This window comes from Enoplosus armatus, chromosome 11 (assembly GCF_043641665.1).
Source record: "Enoplosus armatus isolate fEnoArm2 chromosome 11, fEnoArm2.hap1, whole genome shotgun sequence".
NCBI lineage: Eukaryota > Metazoa > Chordata > Actinopteri > Centrarchiformes > Enoplosidae > Enoplosus > Enoplosus armatus.
This window is the reverse complement of record NC_092190.1, coordinates 2,548,847-2,570,068: the sequence shown is the minus strand read 5'-3', so window position 1 is coordinate 2,570,068 and position 21,222 is coordinate 2,548,847. Positions and strand designations below refer to the sequence as shown.

The window sequence follows — 21,222 nt, the reverse complement described above, 5'->3', positions numbered from 1 at the left end:
ATCGACTATTCGGTTTTTTTTCTATGTCATGTCAAGGTGACGTCTCCTAATGTCGTGTTTTGTTCGACCAACAGTCCGAAACCCAAACATATTCAATTAAACTAAAACGCAGTGAAGCTGCACGTCTGCACATTTAAAAGGCTGCGAATCATCATCATCATCATCATCATCATCATACGTGCAGATGTGTTTTTTTAAGTGTTAAAGGTACGTGTGCTGAAGTATTTCCGCTTTATGCAACTCCATACTTCTACTCTCGGAGGCAAATATTGTACTTTTTACTGCGCTACATTTGTCTGACAGCTTTAGTTACTTTACAGATTACAGTTTGTACTCCTCTTGTCCAGTGAAAAGCACGTATCTCCAAATGTGTTGACTTTAAGTGTTTGTATTAAACTGAGGGATGATGTGCATTCTCCTCCTTCTTCAGCTGAATAAGCTGTTTATTCCCCCCCCCCCTGGATCAGCTGGAAAATGCTTCTCCCAGGACGGCAACATGAGTACTTTTACTGCAGTGAGGTTTTAAATGCGGGACCTTTACTTGCAATGGAGTATTTTCACAATTTCAAAGATCAACACTCAATGAAAGCGGCCTCCTCGTGTTTTGTCCAGCAGATGGCGCTGCCGCATTTAAAAACCCTCCCACCGCCGTGGTGCGGTCATGATACGGCTGATAAGTGACTGGTGGACTCGGCGGCGTCCGTGTCACAGAAAGCCGCACCAAGGATAGAACAGCAGGCCCGACCTGCTCCAGTCAGGCGTCACATCGGAACATCGGATTAATGGACCCGCATCAGAACCACCTGAACCCCGGGAGGAACATATCGGGCGCATCTGGAAACGAGCAGACACCCGGTAATCCCGCCAGCGATGCGCCTGACAGCCGCAGTCCACACGCGACAGACAGGCGGCCTCAGCAGTAAGTAACGGTCGAAAGTTACGTTTTATTAAAACACCAAATAAACACGTCGCAAGAGACGGCGTCGCCTCTTCAGACGCGTTGTAGAGACGTTTTAGTTGGGTTTGCTGTGAATTTCTGGTTCCCCCGCTTTCACTTTCGTTTCACGTGATTAGAGAGTGAAAGGGGGGTGCCTTCGCTGTTTCTCGTAAAATCCCAACCTCTTCCCACAAAACAACAAGTAAGGGTTGTCAGGCTGGCTTATCAATGTTATTGCGGTAAGACGTTTTCCTCTGAAATATAATGGAGTGAAAGTACTTTGAAATGGGAAGTATGCCTAAATTGTACTTTTAGTAGTCCGTTACAGTCCACCATCTGCGGGTATTTACTCTGTTATTCTAAAAATGAAATGTAGTTGAGTTCATCAGAGGAGCAAAAGTCAAGCTACGCTTTTATTCTATATGAGCTTCTATTCTATATAAGCTTTTATTCTATATGAGCTTCTATTCTATATAAGCTTCTATTCTATATAAGCTTTTATTCTATATGAGCTTTTATTCTATATAAGCTTTTATTCTATATAAGCTTTTATTCTATATGAGCTTCTATTCTATATAAGCTTCTATTCTATATAAGCTTTTATTCTATATAAGCTTCTATTCTATATAAGCTTTTATTCTATATAAGCTTTTATTCTATATGAGCTTCTATTCTATATCAGCTTCTATTCTATATAAGCTTTTATTCTATATGAGCTTCTATTCTATATGAGCTTTTATTCTATATGAGCTTTTATTCTATATGAGCTTCTATTCTATATAAGCTTTTATTCTATATGAGCTTCTATTCTATATGAGCTTCTATTCTATGTGAGCTTCTATTCTATATAAGCTTTTATTCTATATAAGCTTCTATTCTATTTAAGCTTCTATTCTATATGAGCTTTTATTCTATATGAGCTTCTATTCTATATAAGCTTTTATTCTATATGAGCTTTTATTCTATATGAGCTTCTATTTTATATAAGCTTCTATTCTATATAAGATTTTATTCTATATGAGCTTTTGTTCTATATGAGCTTCTATTCTATATGAGCTTTTATTCTATATGAGCTTCTATTCTATATAAGCTTCTATTCTATATAAGCTTTTATTCTATATGAGCTTCTATTCTATATAAGCTTTTATTCTATATAAGCTTCTATTCTATATGAGCTTCTATTCTATATGAGCTTCTATTCTATATAAGCTTCTATTCTATATAAGCTTTTATTCTATATGAGCTTTTATTCTATATGAGCTTCTATTCTATATGAGCTTCTATTCTATATAAGCTTTTATTCTATATGAGCTTCTATTCTATATAAGCTTCTATTCTATATGAGCTTTTATTCTATATGAGCTTCTATTCTATATGAGCTTTTATTCCATATAAGCTTCTATTCTATGTGAGCTTCTATTCTATATAAGATTTTATTCTATATAAGCTTCTATTCTATTTAAGCTTCTATTCTATATGAGCTTTTATTCTATATGAGCTTCTATTCTATATAAGCTTTTATTCTATATGAGCTTTTATTCTATATGAGCTTCTATTTTATATAAGCTTCTATTCTAAATAAGATTTTATTCTATATGAGCTTCTATTCTATATGAGCTTTTATTCTATATAAGCTTCTATTCTATATAAGCTTTTATTCTATATGAGCTTTTATTCTATATAAGCTTTTATTCTATATAAGCTTCTATTCTATATGAGCTTCTATTCTATATGAGCTTTTATTCTATATAAGCTTCTATTCTATATAAGCTTCTATTCTATATGAGCTTCTGTTCTATATAAGCTTTTATTCTATATGAGCTTCTATTCTACATAAGCTTTTATTCTATATGAGCTTTTATTCTATATGAGCTTTTATTCTATATAAGCTTCTATTCTATATGAGCTTCTGTTCTATATAAGCTTTTATTCTATATGAGCTTCTATTCTACATAAGCTTTTATTCTATATGAGCTTTTATTCTATATGAGCTTTTATTCTATATAAGCTTCTATTCTATATAAGCTTCTATTCTATATGAGCTTCTGTTCTATATAAGCTTTTATTCTATATGAGCTTCTATTCTATATAAGCTTTTATTCTATATGAGCTTTTATTCTATATGAGCTTCTATTCTATATAAGTTTTTATTCTATATGAGCTTCTATTCTATATGAGCTTCTGTTCTATATAAGCTTTTATTCTATATGAGCTTCTATTCTACATAAGCTTTTATTCTATATAAGCTTCTATTCTATATGAGCTTCTGTTCTATATAAGCTTTTATTCTATATGAGCTTCTATTCTATATGAGCTTTTATTCTATATGAGCTTCTATTCTATATAAGCTTCTATTCTATATAAGCTTCTATTCTATATGAGCTTTTATTCTATATGAGCTTTTATTCTATATGAGCTTCTATTCTATTTAAGCTTCTATTCTATATGAGCTTTTATTCTATATGAGCTTTTATTCTATGTGAGCTTCTATTCTATATGAGCTTTTATTCTATATGAGCTTCTATTCTATTTAAGCTTCTATTCTATATGAGCTTTTATTCTATATGAGCTTTTATTCTATATGAGCTTCTATTCTATTTAAGCTTCTATTCTATATGAGCTTTTATTCTATATGAGCTTTTATTCTATATGAGCTTCTATTCTATTTAAGCTTCTATTCTATATGAGCTTTTATTCTATATGAGCTTTTATTCTATGTGAGCTTCTATTCTATTTAAGCTTCTATTCTATATGAGCTTTTATTCTATATGAGCTTTTATTCTATATGAGCTTCTATTCTATATAAGCTTCTATTCTATATGAGCTTCTGTTCTACATAAGCTTTTATTCCTCACAAGATCTTGAGCCAGAGTTTGAAAAGTTTGCGTTATCCCTCAGATCATTAATGTGAGCAGAGGTCTGTACAAGAACACTGCATAAATACAGTGATCAGAAAATAAGTAAACGAGACAATAATAACAAGAATCTAAACCAACTTTTTGATTCCCAGTGCTGCAGACACATTTGAGTTAGCAGTCAAACTGTACGGATGTTTTACGGGATCCCGTTTAATCACTAACGAGCTCTTCCTGTCTCTTTCCTCGTCTCAGCTCAGGTGGATTCACCGTGATCCCTCCAAACGAATCTCGGCGAAACATGATGAGAATGAGTAAGCTGACGCTGCTGCTGCTTTCAACTGTCCTTCCCATATTATTTTGATCTTCACACGTGTTCCCAAGTGACGACGGCCTATTTTATTTTATTGTAGCGGCTCAGAAAGAAGAGGAGGCTCTCCAGCAATGGAAGGAGGCAAACAGAGCCCCCGCTGTGCACCTGAATCCAGAGAGGCTCGGTAAACCAACACACAAGACACGCGCCCACTCACGTCATTACGTTCATGCGCATGCTCACTCACTGATACTGTGCAATCTGTTGTTTCATTCATAAAGGTGGGAATGGAACACTGGCTGAAGCCAGGGAGAAGCAGTTTACAGACTTGCGTTGCTCCAAACTGCAGAAGCAGGTACTTCATCACACGCTTACACGCTTCATCCGTCATTCCGACGTGGTCTGTGAATAAGACAAGACGCAGGAAAGATGTTGCAGAGCGTTGCCTTTTCCTTTGCTGTGATTGCCGAAACACCAAGGGATATTTCATGTGTCCCGTTGTCTCAAGCTGAGAAAGGAAGAGCTGGACAAGAGGAGGAGACAAGAGGAGGAGGAGGAGTTACGGAAGAAGAAAGCCGTACAGAGGGAGAAGGTGAGACCAAGCTTCAAACGAGAGTATGCACTTTAGCCTTATAGCGAAAGCGTTTTCGTACGTGTTCCATTTAGCATTTTAAAAAAAATAAGAAGCCCTCAAATCACTCGTCGCCGCTTCTATTTATATTCCAATTATTTTTTAATCAAATCGTTCAAATCGAAGGAAAGTCAACCAGTAAACTCATTTTATATATTAAACACCCTTTGTGGTTATTTTAGAATGAAGTGACGATTTACTGGTTTGGCGCCTCCTCTAATCTGTTTCTGTTTCGGTCAGCACGCTGATTTCCTGTATTTCCTGAGTGCTTTTTTGACAAACCCCAGAGTTCCACGTCAGGAATGTTCTGCAGTCAGCCCCGGGCTGTGCGTGTAGGTGGAAAGAGCAATAGCAGTTGCGATGGTGAGAGCGAGACAGCTGGTGGTTTTCCAGGAAAGAGTTGCACCACTCACTCAGAATATAGCATGTCTATGTGGCTGCGTTTGCATTATGGCCTAGGAGTTGAAAAGACAGCGTTACGCCTCTGCCTCTTTTGCGATGGACTTTTCCAATCTGCCAATCAAAACTATGGGATGCAGAAGTGCAAATTACAAGCTTTTTTTTAATTTACTTTTTTTAAGAGTTGAATCTGAGTTCTGGTGTAACTGTGGTGAGTTTGACTCAGTAAAATGATTGGAGCAAGTCCAGGTCCAGCTTTTTGACATCTGCACTCAGCCCTGCCATTAAATCTACCTTTATGAAGTTTGTGATGTTCAGCTTTTGGTGGCAATGTTGAAACTGTGTTAATTCAATCGTATGTTTATTACTGAGGTCATAGTTAAAGGTGTTGTTCTGGACTGCATTATACTGAGAGGTGTTTCTAGTACTTTGGCCTTCCTTATAGGATATGATGATTTCCTGTAGATTAAACCAACCAAAAAGTGTATAAAATATTTCAGATTAGCTCTAACTCGACTATCTACAGCAGTATAATGCTGCTTACACACAAAATAATTCAATAATATAATTTCTAACACTGCAATGGGCTATTTTTCTTTACTTTTACTTTTGGTACTTAAAGATAATTTGGCTTCGAATACTTATGTGCTTTTACTTAAGTAACATCTTCAATGCAGTACTTGTAATGGGGTATTATAGTATAGTGTGGTGTTGCTATTTTTTATGTAAGTAAATGATCTCAAGACTTCCTCCACCTCTGCAGGCGTACCTAATAAAGTGGACACTGAGTTTATAATTCTCAGGAAGGCTGGCGGCGTCCTCTACGGTGGCCTAAAGAAATACATATGAAATACAATCAAACGAAGAAAATATCTTAACACTAGTCTGACACAATATCATGTTTGGCCTCTAGGTGTCAGTAGAGACAAGCATCCGCCTGAGCTGCAGCAGGTCCATGTGTCTCAGAGCAGAGTCCTCCTCACACACAGGGCTTTAAAGCCAATGACACCCACCTGATTAATGGTCTCCTGGGTTTCCAGCAGCCAAAGACAGCTCTGCACTCTGTTCTCAGACATGTTCCACTCCACGCCTGGCCCAGGTCTTGGTCTAATAGTGGTTAATGGACTGCTACGGTAATGGAAGGGTGATTAATGCTGAAGACCAAAGCGGTACTCCACAGACCTTTTCCCGTTGCGCCATGACCTCTGTGAGGCCATAGGAATGTCCTGGTAATCCAGCAAATAAACAGATGCATGTGAAACAGCCTCTTCTCAGTGTATAGACGTGATCTAACAAGACGCTGGCAAAAATAATGCCTCTGGGTCATGAATCCATCCTGACCCACTTTGGTTTTGGTAGCGTTTGGGATGCAGGGGCCAGTTGAATATCGGGTGGAGAATTATTAAGTGTTCAAACCACAAAAACTGAGCATGCTACGGCTCATCCCTGCTCCTGGACTCGGCCAGCCTCTCTATCTTGTAGAGCAGAGACATCCTGATTTACAGTAAATACGCACTGTAACAGCCCACATGGTCGGGCTGCGCTCGCCAGTGCCAGAACATAATCTCGAAAAGTGAAATTCAAAGACAAAGGCGGTCGTCTCTAGCCCAGCAAATACACCGAAATGACAGGGGAGCCAAAGTGATTTCCATCTCTTTGCAAGAAAATGGGATTGAGAGATGAATTTATTGTCTTATAAAATATCACATAAACTCCATGAAAGAAATATAGAGGGTGATTTCTAAGATGCTGAAGCGCCACAGTGAGCATTTCTTAACTTAAACTCTTGTCGATGATATCATTTTCCACTGAAATCTTGGGAAACACCACATCTTTTGACAAGTCTCGTATGTACCTTTTTATTTATTGAACCTTGGAATGTTTTATTGTTTGTTTCTGTTTGTTGTATGTTAAAAAAAAAAATCATGCATGTGGTAGGCTACGCGTCCTGCATTCTACAGGAATTATTGGAGGCCATACTATGGTATGTTGAATGTGAGAACGTGGTAACTCAAGTCTATCACAGGACTCCATGCAACATTATTACACCCGCTGATCACTGTCATAAATAAATCACCCGTGCATGCTGGAGAAAACTTGTATGGTGGCGGCATGCCACGCATCCGGTTGTGTGCTGTGGCGTGACTTGACTGTGACGCATTTCAGGCAGAGCTCCAGGAGGAGAGGAGGCGACAGGAGGATCGGAGGAGGAGCCAGCAGTTGAAGCAGGATCACACCAGGTCAGCCCTGGATCAGGTTCACTTGGCTCTCATCACTGTCACCGTGCGGCATTGTGTTGTTTTGTGTTCTTTCTTGCTCTGCAATGGATCTTAGTCACAGATGTAGCATCAGATGACACAATCTCCAGACCTTCACAAAGGAAGCGCCCGACGTCTGATCCTCTCGCTGACCTGTAATTATCATTGGTTTTCATCAAGCTGCATTTTATGTTTGGCAGAAAAAGGAATAATAGAGCGTATCAGTCGTAAATCACGAGGTTCACCTCTGATTGCCCCCGTTTACCTATTCAAACTTAAGCAGTTGTAATGCCTGTTTTCCCCTAATGTAAATATAGGATTTCCTGGGAAGACATAATAGGTGGTGCTTTGAGCGCAACGCTAATGCCGGCATGCTAACATGGTCACAGTTACAAATGCTAACGTCTGGGCATTTGGTTTTAAACCAGAGCACTGGACAAAAACGAGATTTTGACCGGACGGTTGAGCTAAATGAAAAGTCAAGTCACTGAGGATCATCAGTGGTTACAGTTTATCCTGATGGGAACATGAATGAAATTATTTCAGTCTGACAAACCCGCATTTCCACAACAAACAATGGTCAGAATCAATGCAGCGGGGCCAAAGACATATCCTGATGTTAAGCCCTTGTGCGGGTCAAGCTCCAAAACCCCACACTTCCCATAATGCATGACTTGATCAGGTCCTGGTAAACGCCCGTGTCTCTCCTTATTAGGAAGCCCAGGCCGGGTTATGTCACTTGAGTCCTGTTCTCAGGTTTGACAAAGCTCCCCGGTGCCATGCAGGACGTTGTACATAGTGTTATCGTTGGACATTATATTGGACGCACTGTATATGCAATAATGATTTAGAGTGTCTACTGGCCGCGCGGGGTTTTCATGCCGTATACTCTATACTAGTGTGTCAGTCCAGTTTAAATCAACTTCCCCCGACAGTCGAGATGTTATTGGAAGATTATACACGGTCGGCTCTGTGGGAAATCTCTTGTCAAGTAGCATCTCTGGCCTCCTTACAAGAGAAACAAAAACAGGAGACAGCAGACCAACGTGTGAACCTGAAGAAACAATGAAGACATTTAGGAACGGCGCTACGGAGAGACGGAGTGGGACAGAGCAGTGTCAGAGGGGGACAAACAAACTTGGTCAACCTTGTGGGACTCCAGTACTGTCAGCACCCCCAGGCCTGTGGAGTGTCTGTGGAGTAAACAAATACTCCTTCATACCCTATTATTTGTGTGTGTGTGTGTGTGTCTGTGTGTGTGTGTGTGTGTGTGTGTGTGTTCCTGAGATGTGTAACTTCAAGGCAGCGGATGTAATGTGTATATTCATTGCAGGACGACTGAGACTTTTCTGCAGAGGTTTGAGAGGACGGCCCCGGGTCCACCGGCATCCAGCAGTGCCACACACACGTCATCTAGGGTAAGCCAGCAACCACATGATGCGCACGTGTGTGTGTGTGTGTGCACTTGTATGTGCTTTCACATGTTTTGGTTGTATACATGGCTCTCTGTGCATGTAAACACGGGCTCAATGCACACACACACACACACACGCACACACACGCACACACGCTTGCTCTGTGGGTCCCAGGGTTCAGTGTTCAGTCTGTGTGGCTGTGGGGTCGGAGACTGAAGCTCTGCGGTAATTCACACCAATGGATCTGCCTTTGTGAGCTGTTTTCTGAGCAAATACTCTTGGGTGCAGAGTTTTCATCATCCGGGGCGGCGCGGGTATTAAGCGGTATCCCCTATAGGCCGGGTGGGGCGAGGAGAGGCCAGATCCCCCTGCAATTATATCCTGGTCAGAGCCGGGGCACACACAGCAGTGCGGCAATCTCATGGTTGAGTAAAAGGAAGTGTAAATACACAGCGGAACAGGGCCACTGCTTTCCCTCTCCCCTGCCTCTTAATGTTGTCTGTCTGTCTGTCTGTCTGTCTGTCTGCCTGCCTGTCTGCTTTCACTCTCCTTTGTTTTCTCTGCTTCCTTTTGCTCTTTTCTCAGCCTCTCTTCCTCTCTGCCTGTTTGAGGGAATGAGTGGAAGGCGGAGTTCGAGGGACTTCCCAGAGTTCACACTGAGCAGAGACAGAGACACAACATGACACGACTGCGAGGAGTCTGCCGAAGGCACAGTAGGGTGGAGCAACCTGCGCTATAGTAAAGTACCTGGAGGAAACCCAAGCGCCTCACCAGCCAATCACGCGCCTTTGTCAGTCAAAAGGGGGCGACCGCTCGCCCTCGCCATAAAAATAACCATCCTGTTAATCAACAATCCTAGCGGCCGTAAATCTGAGGTCTTACACGTGAAGAGGGCACGGTTATTCTTAGCTCCGAAAACATACATTTATTGCAGAGTGTTGACAGCTTCTGTCGTTGCTAACAGTGTCTGCGCTCCTCCACCCGGCCTTAGAGTCTGTCAGTGATGTTGTACCAGAGGAGGAGGAGGAGGAGGAGGAGGAGGAGGAGAGAGGAAACAGCCAGAGGACACGCTGTATTCTGCTGTGAGCGTATCATGTGGTGACTGACAACACTGTTAAAACTGCACACGCAGCTCCCTCGGTGGACAGAGGAAATGTTTTCTTTCAGGGCTTTTCTCATCGTGGTGCGTTTCTTGTCGCTCCCTCGCTCTCTTTTTCTCACATAGACCTGCTGCAAATCTTTCACCGGGCGAGAGAGAGAGAGAGAGAGAGAGAGAGAGAGAGAGAGACCTTGGGTCAAACTACGGTGTAGAAAGAGACAGAGCAGCAGTCAGTTACAGCAATAAAGGAGTCTGTGTTTTATGGTGGGACAGGCTGCATGGATGACACAGTCCACCGGATGATACCAGGGTTACAGACGGAAACAGACACTCACCTCTTCCTGCTCTTCCCTTGTTTTGTCTCATCTCCTCTCCTCTCCCCTCCTCTCCTCCCTTCTCCTCCTCTCCTCTCCTCCTCCCGTCCCTTCTCCTCTCCAGACTCCCCTCCTCTCCTCCCTTCTCCTCCCCTCTTCACTCCCCTCCTCTCCTCCCCTCTCCTCTCCTCTCCCCTTTTCTCTCCCCACTCCTCTCCTCTCCTCCTCTCCTCTGCCCTCCTCTCCTCTCCTCCCCTCTCCTCTCCCCTTTTCTCTCCCCACTCCTCTCCTCTCCTCCTCTCCTCTCCCCTCCTCTCCTCTCCTCCCCTCTCCTCTCCCCTCCTCTCCTCCCTTCTCCTCTCCTCTTCACTCTCCTCTCCTCCTCCCCTCCCTTCTCCTCTTCTCTCCCCTCCTCTCCTCCCTTCTCCTCTCCTCTTCACTCTCCTCCCTCCTCTCCTCTCCTCTCCCCTCCTCTCCTCTCCTCCCCTCTCCTCTCCCCTCCTCCCCTCTCCTCTCCCCTCCTCTCCTCTCCTCTCCTCTCCCCTCCTCTCCCCTCCTCTCCCCTCCTCTCCTCTCCTCTCCTCTCCCCTCCTCTCCTCTCCTCCCCTCTCCTCTCCCCTCCTCTCCTCTCCTCCCCTCTCCTCTCCCCTTTTCTCTCCCCTCTCCTCTCCTCTCCTCTTCTCTCCTCCCTCCTCTCCTCTCCTCTCCTCTCTCCTCCTCTCCCCTCCTCTCCTCTTCTCTCCTCCCTCCTCTCCTCTCCCCTCCTCTCCTCTCCTCTCCTCTCCTCCCCTCTCCTCTCCCCTCCTCTCCTCCCCTCTCCTCTCCCCTTTTCTCTCCCCTCTCCTCTCCTCTCCTCTTCTCTCCTCCCTCCTCTCCTCTCCAGACTCCCCTCCTCTCCTCCCTTCTCCTCTCCTCTTCACTCCCCTCCTCTCCTCCCCTCTCCTCTCCTCTCCCCTTTTCTCTCCCCACTCCTCTCCTCTCCTCCTCTCCTCTCCTCCCCTCTCCTCTCCCCTCCTCTCCTCCCCTCTCCTCTCCCCTCCTCTCCTCCCTTCTCCTCTCCTCTTCACTCTCCTCCCTCCTCTCCTCTCCTCCTCCCCTCCCTTCTCCTCTCCTCTCCCCTCCCCACTCCCCTCCTCTCCTCCCCTCCCCTCTCCTCCTCTCTCCCCTCCCTTCCCCTCCTCTCCCAGGCTGCAGCTCTCTCAGATAGACGTCACAGATTAGGAGATGAAAGCTTGCGGCGGCGGAGCTTTAAAAGTCAAAACTTCTTGATGTGGTTCTTACATGGACCCTGGGATCTGTTGTTCTTTCAGCAATGGCTCCATAAGACAGATTGATCTCTCCTTCATATCCTCTGTTTGTGGGCGTGTGTGTGGTGTGTGTGTGTGGTGTGTATACATGTGTGATGTGTGGGAGATGTAAATGCTGAGCTTTGATGGTAGCACACAGCGCTCACACAGGTGGGCCGTGTGTTCCCTCTTCCTCTCGTGCCATCCCAAATAACCACCTCCTGACCCATCGGCTCTCCTGGGACAGCAGCACAGAGTGCCAATGAGATGGAAAACAAATGGGAGATGTGTGTGTGTACAGTGTATGTATGTATATTTCAGTATAAATCACAGTTAATGAAATGTTCAGTGAGTAATATTGGCTACAGACTGACCAACAACTTGTGCCTGCTAATATCAACTTTATTAGCGTGGGACGCACACGAAGCCTCAAAGAAAACCCCGATACAGAACTGGTTATTGACTGGATACAGAACTCTGTGAACCTCCTCGGTTTCATTTAGTCATTGATCGCCGCATGTTTTCATAGTTTGCATCCTTTCAGCTACTTGCGCTGCTGCTAATCTGCTGCCACTTTTCTGCACACACTGCGAGCTTTACTCAGCATGCTCTGTTACGTTCCAACTTGCACATGTTTTCTTTCTCTGCGTTTTGCTATTTGCTGTTGAAATGTGAAGTGTTTTCATTTCCACCGTCATGTTCAATGTAGCGTCTCCAGATACCTTCAGTCCAGTGGAGTCCCCTCAAGGTGTGAGTGTGTGTGTGTGTGTGTGTGTGTGTGTGTGTGCGAGACTGAGGTTGTGCTGGGCAGCTTCGAGGTGTGACATGTGTGACTGCGAGCAGAACATTCCTGAAACACAGTGCAGTGTTCCCAGTGAAATAAACCACAAGACTCCGTCTGCAGACATGCGAGCAGCTCGGAGAGTCCGCACTGCGGCGCTCTGAGCTAATGCCAGCACGCTAACGCGCTCACAACGACAATGCTAACAGTTCGCCGCCATAGTTGAGCGCGTTAGCATGCTAACATTTGCACAGCTGCGCCTGAATGGTCATGAACCATGAAGTGTTCGACAAATCTTCGCCCCGTCCATGATTATTAAAAACAATTTAACTAGATTTAGTGTAAAACAGTCACATAACAGTCAATATACCCATACAGCTCATAACACTGTCAGTGCCAGCAGCTAACGGCCGTTACCCGATAAGATACCATTTGTATGTAGTTCCCAGAGGCATATTACCTGGTAAGCTGTCTTTTATAGCTTTCATGCGCTTTGACTAATCTTCTTTTCTTTCTTTTTTTTTTTGTCAGAGTGAGGCCGGGGAGGTTAAACAGAAAAGTGTGAGAGACGTACAGCTGGAACACAGGAGGTATGTACAACATTTATATATATATATATATATAATACGGTTAGTAATACGGAGGACTCTCTGCTCGAAGGAGATGAAGAAACGTTGGGGCTTACATCCAAACTGCACTTTAAAGAGATGAATCGTTTGTTTTGTTCGTCCTTTTTTTGGAATAAAACCAGAGTTGCGCTGGCCCCGGGAGCGGTGAATGTTAAGTGTGCTGTGTGCAGTTTACTGACCTCACTATATTTTAGTGGGTATAGAAGTTTAAAAAGCTGTCAGACAAATCCCGCTCACTTGCCATTTAGAGCCTGGCAGCGTGCGAAGTTCTAAAGTATGAAGCATTAGCCGGTTTTTATGTGAACCATTTTGTTGATTATATTTTGACAGGGTGAACTCAGCCTTTCTGGACAGACTTGAGGGCCGAGAGAGCGAGAAAGAGGCAAAGGGGGGAGGCGTTCGGGAGGCAGAGCGTCCCTCTCTGGTCTCCGAAGACTTTAGACGCCAGCCGTCCAACACCCCCGGACAACAGCTCCCCCTCGCTCACCTGAACCCAGATCCAGAACAGAGCTGCTGCGACTGGACAGAGGAGGCTGGTGAGCCCGGAGAGCGGACGGGTGAATAACCCTCCGACTTCTGTTTCTCACGCCTTTTTTTAGGCTGGCTCAACGCTGGTTAACCACACCTAAATCAGACATGTGACAAGAGTTGCCCACCTCATCCTTTCTTAGAGGACTCTGATTGTCTGTTTAGTCTGCGTTAAATCAAAGGCTTCATGTGAAACAAAAATGTAGGCAGTTGGGAAGTTATGCGTGGTACGCAGTGATACTGTAGCTCCTGGCATTCAAATCCTGCTGAAATGTGTTGTGTGTGTGGTGTGTGTGTGTGTGTGTGTGTGTGTGGAAAGTATTTTCCCTTCGCAAACCCTTTACTTACTATGGATTGAGCAATGTATCAAACACATTTAAGTGTGCAAGTTTGCAGACAGCACACAGGGAACAAGGCCATAAAAGCCTGACACCCACACACACAAACACACACACGCACACACGCACACACACACACACTGTATGTCATTAGGCTTCTGTCAGTCAGAGAGGAAAATTCTCCGGGAGCGCTGAACCAGGCTAGACTGACAGACTCTCAGCCTGCAGCCAAACAGACATGCCAAGAGCAGCTGTCCCGCCCTTTTAGAATTGGCCTGGATTGACACACATTGAGTTCGATACCTGACGGGCTGCCATGCACCTCTGAATACCTGGGGCTCGCAGCAGAGGGAGGGCCGCCATGTTCATGACCTGCGTACTTCGGCACCATTCTGCACGTGTGTGCATGCTACACGTAATGAAACTGATTTATTGGTCATTTTGTTTTCTCTTTTAAATACCAACCCATACATATTCCACACTCTTAAGATAATAATCTGTATTTAACATTTTTAGCTTCTATATCTTGGAGCATATATGGCAACCCTAAACATAGAAAGACTTCACAGGGTTCATTTGAAAGAACCCTTGGCGTTCTTTATCAGCATTGAAAGGTTTCCACCGGATTAAATAATATGATTTGTGCAATTATTATTATTATTATTATTATACATATACAGGAAACATGTATTTCAGTAATCTTTGAATACTGAAAGAGTATTGGTAAGTGACAGCAGTGACAAACACCCACAGAAATGAATAATAAATGAACTACAGGCAAATAAATGCACGTTGAATAAAAAATATAATACATTTTTTTTAAATGATCTTTCAAGCAGAATAATTATGAAATAAGCTTAAAAAGCTGTAGACGGTCCAGGAGCTCCGTCTTCTCTTCCCAACAAGAGTAGCGGTCGCAGGGCAGCATTCCTCTGCTACTCAACATGATGCTGTCAGACACATAGAATAACAATCTGAGCCTGTCAGCGGCAAAAACAACACTGTTAGTGCGCGTCCTTTTCACGGCCCGCGAGGATTACTAATATTAATAATAATAATAAACCTCATTTACACAGCACTAACAAAAACAAAACAAGACAAGTTACAGAGTCGAACCAGGATTTCAGGACAGCAGTGAGGCAAATAAAATCAATCAACCAAATCAGACAATAAAATAACACAAAATGGAATAAAACACACAACAATAATATATATAGATATGTAGATAAAAACAGCAATAATAATATAGTGATACGGTAGTGACAGTAAAACAGACAAAGCTCTCGTGTATCTGTGTAAGTAAGGCTCTGGTCCGACTAACTGTCCGTCCACACAGCAGCCACAGCAGTGTGATTTCACCAGTCCGAGGTTAAAGCTAAAATACCCACGAATATTTCAAACCTTCGGTCCTGGCACTGTCGCTGTGGGCACGGTTCTGCATGTCGGAATCCCACAACATCCTCAATCCACGTTAGGCTGCGTGCACCGGCCCCGGTCTATATTTTCCCAGTGTGCCGATCAGGTCTCCCCGCTCTGTCATTACCTGCCCGAGCCAATCTCCTGCCCGGTTGTGTGATGGCTTCCCTTGCCTGCGTTTCTGATTATCCGGCCCTAGAACTGGACAGGGCCTGTGGCAGGGAGAACCCAGCAGGAGTCCGACCCCGGACAGTGCGGGTAGTTGTAGGGGAGAAATGCCAAACTTCTTTTAGAGTGTTTTTAACCAAATAGCTGAGAAGAAAGAGAGCGTTTCGGTGGATTGCCTCACGGCCTTTGGTGGCTGATTGTATCTGCAAATGTTCAACAAAACAGATGAGAGAAGCCCTCTTTCAACAGGAGCCCCGTGGGAACAGTAATGAATTCTACGAGGATTAATTCTTTCCTGTGTGCTTTCCAGACCCGGAGCCCGACTATGACTGGGCCTTGATGAAACTGATCACCGTCTTTCCAGACTGCAGCAGAGTCTTCCTCGAGGACATCCTCGACCAGTGCGACGGAGATTACGAGCGGGCCTACACACTGCTCATGTGCACGCTCAGTTGAGTTGTATGTCTTCAATGGGAGGACCGTCTCGCTTTGATATTGTGTTTGACGTTTTAGAAGTTGGGCCAAATAAAAAAAAAAAGTATAATCAGTGTTAAGATGATAAAGAATAGCTAGAAGGAAGTTACCTAGCTTGGTGGTGGATGAATATCTATAATATATATATATATATATATATATATATATATGCTTGTAATCTGTTTTTCATTATGCCATTAATCATTGAGTGTTCGGTGTCTTGTATCTGTCTGCGTGCACTCGTGAGTCATGTCGGGTTTTTGCCCTGACATAGAGTTGAATTGATGTTCGTTTTCACCAGTTTAGTCGAAGGTCATCGCCGTGACTCATGATCTTCAGATCATATTTGGGGCCCTTAATTAAATCAGTGTGTGCAGTTGGAAGAAAGCTCTACCCAAATACATGATGCGTTTTTTTGTTTGTTTTATAATCAAAGTCGCATGTGATGCATCTATTGCAGGATTCTTCAGGACAAGAAGGATGCAAATCCAAATAGGGTTTTCCGTAGAGGGGCCCTTTTGTGACGGATTTCAGTTCAAAGTCACGATAGCTTTTGTTAACTGTATTTAAGTTCAAATTCAAAGCGGGCTTTATTGGCAAGTGTGAAATAAAAACATGTGCCTAAACAGAAGAAGCATGTGTGTTTAAGTTTTGTGTGTTGTTGCCGTGTACTCTTTCATCGGTGGTGGTGTCATATCAAACTGGGTGGGGTTTTCCAGGTGGGCAGTGGGCACGGAGCTGCTGCAGAGCTGTGAGTGGCAGCCTCATAACGCCGCTGAGATGGTTATCACCTGACCGAGGCAACACAGAACAAAGGGTGGTGCTCTCAACACGGGGGACTAAAAATCCCCTTCCACTTCGGCATGAAGTCATACAAGTGTTTGACTGCTGACGTCGGCCGGCACATGTCTTCCCTCTGGAAATCAACAAGAAGCTCAGTGTCACTCTGACAAAGGTATAATGTACAAGACGCTTTATTTTTATGGGTCTTTATTCTCCTAATCACTTTCCAGGACATTTCCTGGAAAGAACTACGTGGTATGGTACTGATTCTGACTCCCGAGTACGTATGAATGAATTATTCATTTATTATTGGAAACTTTGTGTGTTTGTCTGCAGACGTGTGCAGCTGACGCGTTGTGCTGTGACTAAAAGACTCTCATGGTTATGCTGAATAAATAATAAACATAACTAATGTGAGTTGGTTATTTGTGTAGTGTACTGTCTCTGTTTTCCCTATAACTTGCACTAGATTACAGAGTAAATCAATGATTTATTATTTATTAGTTCATCAATAATTGGGAGAATTGTTAGTGAAGTACAGATTTGTGAGATTAGCATAAAGACTGGAAGCAGGGGGAAACAGTTAGCCTCGCTCTCTCCAAATTTGAAAAATATGCCAACCGACACATTTAACGCTCACCAATTAACACGTCGTAAGAACAACAAATCCCCCCCCCCCCCCCCCCCTTTCCAGTTTATGTGATGCTGTGAGGTCATGACATTATGCAACAGTTTGTGTTGCGACATTTTTAGGGGAACAGCTTTATTTGGGTTACTGAAGTTCAAATTTGGACCAGAGAAGGGTTTCGGCTGCGTGGGGAATAATGAGGTCATCAAGTGGAGTAATACAAAGTATGTGTGTTCTGCAAAATGTGGGCTCCTTTTTTGTGTGTGTGTGTGTGTGTGTCTCTATGAAGTAAACAGGAAAACCCTCGAACTGAACTGGCTGTGTGAACGTGTGTGTGGGTAGAGAGATGCCGCTGCTAATCAATACAGATTGTCCACTGTGCGGACGGTTCAGTCAGCTCAAATGGAAATAGCTCTGGGACAAAGTACAGCAGATCTGGGGGGCTGTTCCCAGGGCCTGACCTAGCACATTAAGCTTCCCCTAGCTTTATTTATTTTTCGGGTTTTTTTTATACAGTCAGACATTACAATCAAAACGTATTAACAGTTCTACAGTAAAATCACTGCGTTTTTTTTTATTCATTACAGACAAGAACGAGAGCTATTGAGAACGTAACACACCCCTCTCTGGGTGCCACCCTTGGCAGCAGCCTATGTCACTTATAGGAAGCGCACCCACCCACCCGCCCCCCTTCCTGTTCCAAGATGCGGAGTTATCTGGATAAAAACATAAAAGGCCCTGTACTTGGCTGTGTGTGTGTGTGTGTGTGTGTGTGTGTTTCCAGGGTTGTGCTGGTTGCGATATTCTATCAAATACTGGGTCGTTGTATTCTTCTCTGTGCGTCTGCTTCAATGGATTCATGTTTGTTTAAGACTTCGCAGCATTAGTCATTTATTCAGACAGCTGAAAACAACTACGTCCACGCTCAGTGCCAAAGCAGACGGTGGCGTGACTTTTATATCAGGGAGGGGGCATAGGTGGGTGGTTGGATGGGCATACAAAGTGCGTGACTTCAACTCCAAAGACCCATCAAGTTTGTTCACACGCTGACAAATATCACGGGAAGCGCCACGTCAGACCGGAGAGTTAATTAGGGAGAAAATCTCATTCAGCTGCTCTGTCGCCCGACTTGCTGAAATCCATCAGATTGCATCTCGGACCCAGTAGATATCTCCCCCGAAGCTGAAATAAACCTTGTGTCCAATCAGCATCTCTATCAGTCAAAGGTGGTTTCCTTTAACCATGGCATTTTAACTTGTACTTTTAGTCTAACCATACCTCAACCACAGCCATGGCGGATTAAAAAAAAAAAAACCCCACTCATGAGTCATTTTGGAAGGCCCTGACGAATGACCTACTTTGGCCTGCAGGTATGAGTGCATGTTTCTGATCGCTGCATGTGGTCCAATCCCTTTCTGCGCGCACAGACTCAAGAGGAGGAGGGAACCCGGGGAGGTTTGGTCCAGCAGGAGAGAGGAAGAAGTGGGCAGGTGCAGGAGGAGATAGATTTTCTCCCAGAGCTTCAAAGTGGGAAAGTTTGTGCCTGCGTGACACCCAAACTGCACTGACACACGCTGGACGTAAACACACAGCGCAACCACCGGAGTGAGGGACAGCGATCCTTTCCTGTGCGGTCACCGGCGTTGGTATGCTGTTGCTCTTGAAGCGAGATGAATCGAGAGAACTCAGCGTACAGGAAGAGCTGCCTTTTCACTCTCATGCTAATGCCCTCCGTGCAGGTCTTCCGTTCCTTCCTCCTGATAGCCACTAGGTGTGCGCATGTGTGTGTGTGTGTGTGTGTGTGTGTGTGTGCAAGTGTGTGTGTGTGTGTGATAAATGGACTCCAGTGAGATCAAATGAAAGTAGAATTTATTTGAATAAACTCAAAGGCTTGAACTTGTGTTCATTACCGTCATACATCACCGCCAGGCCTAACAGCTGCGAAAACCATTACAGCTGAGCTTCTCCCAGTGTACCTCAGGGCTAAGATAAACATTTTAGTCTGTTTAAGGAATTAGCTTGAGGTTCGGTGTATTAGACTCTTACTGCAGCAGCTTTGCTCTCTTTCTTCCCACTTGTACCTTTTCTTCAAGTGATTGTCACTGTTTAAGTCACCGGACCACCCAGTGGATGTTTCTGAGGATGAGCTGTCCCCACGGACAACCATTACCTCAGCATATGGCAGAGCTACACAGACCAACACACACACACACACACACACACACACACACACACACACGTATGGGTGCAGAGGCCTACAAACAGTTGTGAGTTGGGGGATTCCCAGAGGGCGGGTTCACAGTCAGAATGAGGTCACCTCATACTGTAGTGTTACACACACACACACACACACACACCCCAAAACTTCTGGGTGAAAAATACAATAAAACATATCCACTTCAGATACACCCCGACAGTCACACGCAGCCACGGAGCTCTGGAGAATATTAAACATTGGTTTGAAAAGCATAAAGCATCTTGATATGTCGGAAATCACCTCCATTTGTTTTTTACAGCTCTGTTTTGGAAGGCTATTTCGCGTCGAGTTACAACGCGAGTGAGCTCATGCGTGACCGGCAGTGATAAAGTTTTAAGTCGCGCGTCCCTTTTTCGTTCTCCTGCCAGACAAACGCAAGCGCGCAAGCCGAGGAAGGACCACTGGCGTTTTTGCCGCAAAGCTACGATGGTGCCAGCATCTGGGCTGGTTCGATCCCAGCAAACAAGTGAAGTGTGGGCATATCACCTTGAGAGATCCGTTCACCGGTATAGAAAGATCTTTATTATTCACCGTTAACAGCAGCCGAGTCACGCGTGAACCACAAAAGAGATGTAGATAAGAAAATAATAATAACATAAATCAATGTTATTAACATGAACAATCCAAACGAACTCATTTACCAGGTCCAGTGTTTACCGTGTTCACCATCTTAGTTTAGCTTGTTAGCGCGCTTACATTTGCTAATTAGCACAAAACACAAAGTGCAGCTGAGGCTCATTGGAAAGTCATTCGGTTTGCAGGTCACAAATTGGAAATCTTGAAATGTTGACCTGATGGTGGCGCTAGATGACAAGTTACTACAGTTCGTCCTGGGGAGGACGCGACTGCCTGAACCAAATTTCATGGCCATCTGTCATCCAATAGTCGGTCAGACGTTTCACTAAAAACGATGAATGTTAACCGCATGGCGGCCCTCTGGGGAAAAGTCGCCAAAGTCATAATAATACATCCTCTGGGAACAATGAACGTATGTGCCAAGTGAATCTGGTGGATGTTGAGGTATTTCACAGGATAAATGAACATTTTGACCTCCTGTGGCGCTCGAGGAAAAGTCAGGGGATCACTAAGGTCAGTAGGATTCATTCTCTGGGGACTGTGAATGTTTTTACAAAATCCATCCAGCAGCTGTTGAGATATTTCCGTCTGGACCAAAGTGGTGTTGTCTTGTATTGATACAGCAAAGTGCTTCATTGGACGCACAACCACAATAAAATGGAGGTGAATACAATGTCATTTTTTGGGGCCTCAAAATCTGCAGCGATGCGTCTTCTCAGGCACAATGTCCTGGTTATACTGGGAAATCCACAGACCTCACTGGGCCGCTTGCTGGGGGACTATTTCTTCAGGAGAAAGTAGTTCCAATGAAAACTGTTCGCAGTGAGGTCTGTGGATTATCCAGGGCAACCGAGACATTCTTTCTAGAAATAGATGTTCCTGTTAAGTTTTTCAATTGTAATTTTTCAACACTTTGAACACCGCAAGCAGAATTCCAGTCACCTCCATTGTATTGGGGTGGGGGGGGTTGGGGGGGGGGTTGGGGGGGGGGGTGGTGACAGGATTCTCACAGAATGATATTTCAAAACTTCAGCACATAAAACCAAAACTATCTGCAAAGTTAGCTACCACTAGCAGTAAGCGAGAAATTTGGTTTTTGTGAGACCTTTTGAATTATTTCCAATGTGTGGAGCCTTC

The 21,222-nt window shown here is 44.0% G+C and overlaps 1 protein-coding gene across 1 annotated transcript; it reads left to right on the top strand.

Moving 5' to 3' along the window:
- Positions 1–683: 683 nt before the first annotated feature.
- epsti1 (epithelial stromal interaction 1) lies at positions 684–17,049 on the top strand. Its single transcript, XM_070914639.1, has 10 exons — positions 684–919; positions 4,048–4,106; positions 4,206–4,289; positions 4,387–4,460; positions 4,614–4,697; positions 7,302–7,375; positions 8,727–8,811; positions 12,820–12,878; positions 13,248–13,453; positions 15,678–17,049. Exons 1-10 carry the CDS (start codon positions 783–785, stop codon positions 15,821–15,823), a joined length of 1,008 nt encoding a protein of 335 aa, XP_070770740.1. The 5' UTR covers positions 684–782; the 3' UTR covers positions 15,824–17,049.
- The last annotated feature ends 4,173 nt before the right edge of the window (positions 17,050–21,222 follow it).

Excerpts from the sequence above, each read along its gene's own strand:
- epsti1 (XM_070914639.1), top strand. The coding sequence starts at position 783 with ATGGACCCGCATCAGAACCACCTGAACCCCGGGAGGAACATATCGGGC. Across the intron at positions 4,107-4,205 it reads GCGAAACATGATGAGAATGA|CGGCTCAGAAAGAAGAGGAG; the intron begins GTAAGCTGACGC and ends ATTTTATTGTAG. Across the intron at positions 8,812-12,819 it reads CCACACACACGTCATCTAGG|AGTGAGGCCGGGGAGGTTAA; the intron begins GTAAGCCAGCAA and ends TTTTTTTGTCAG.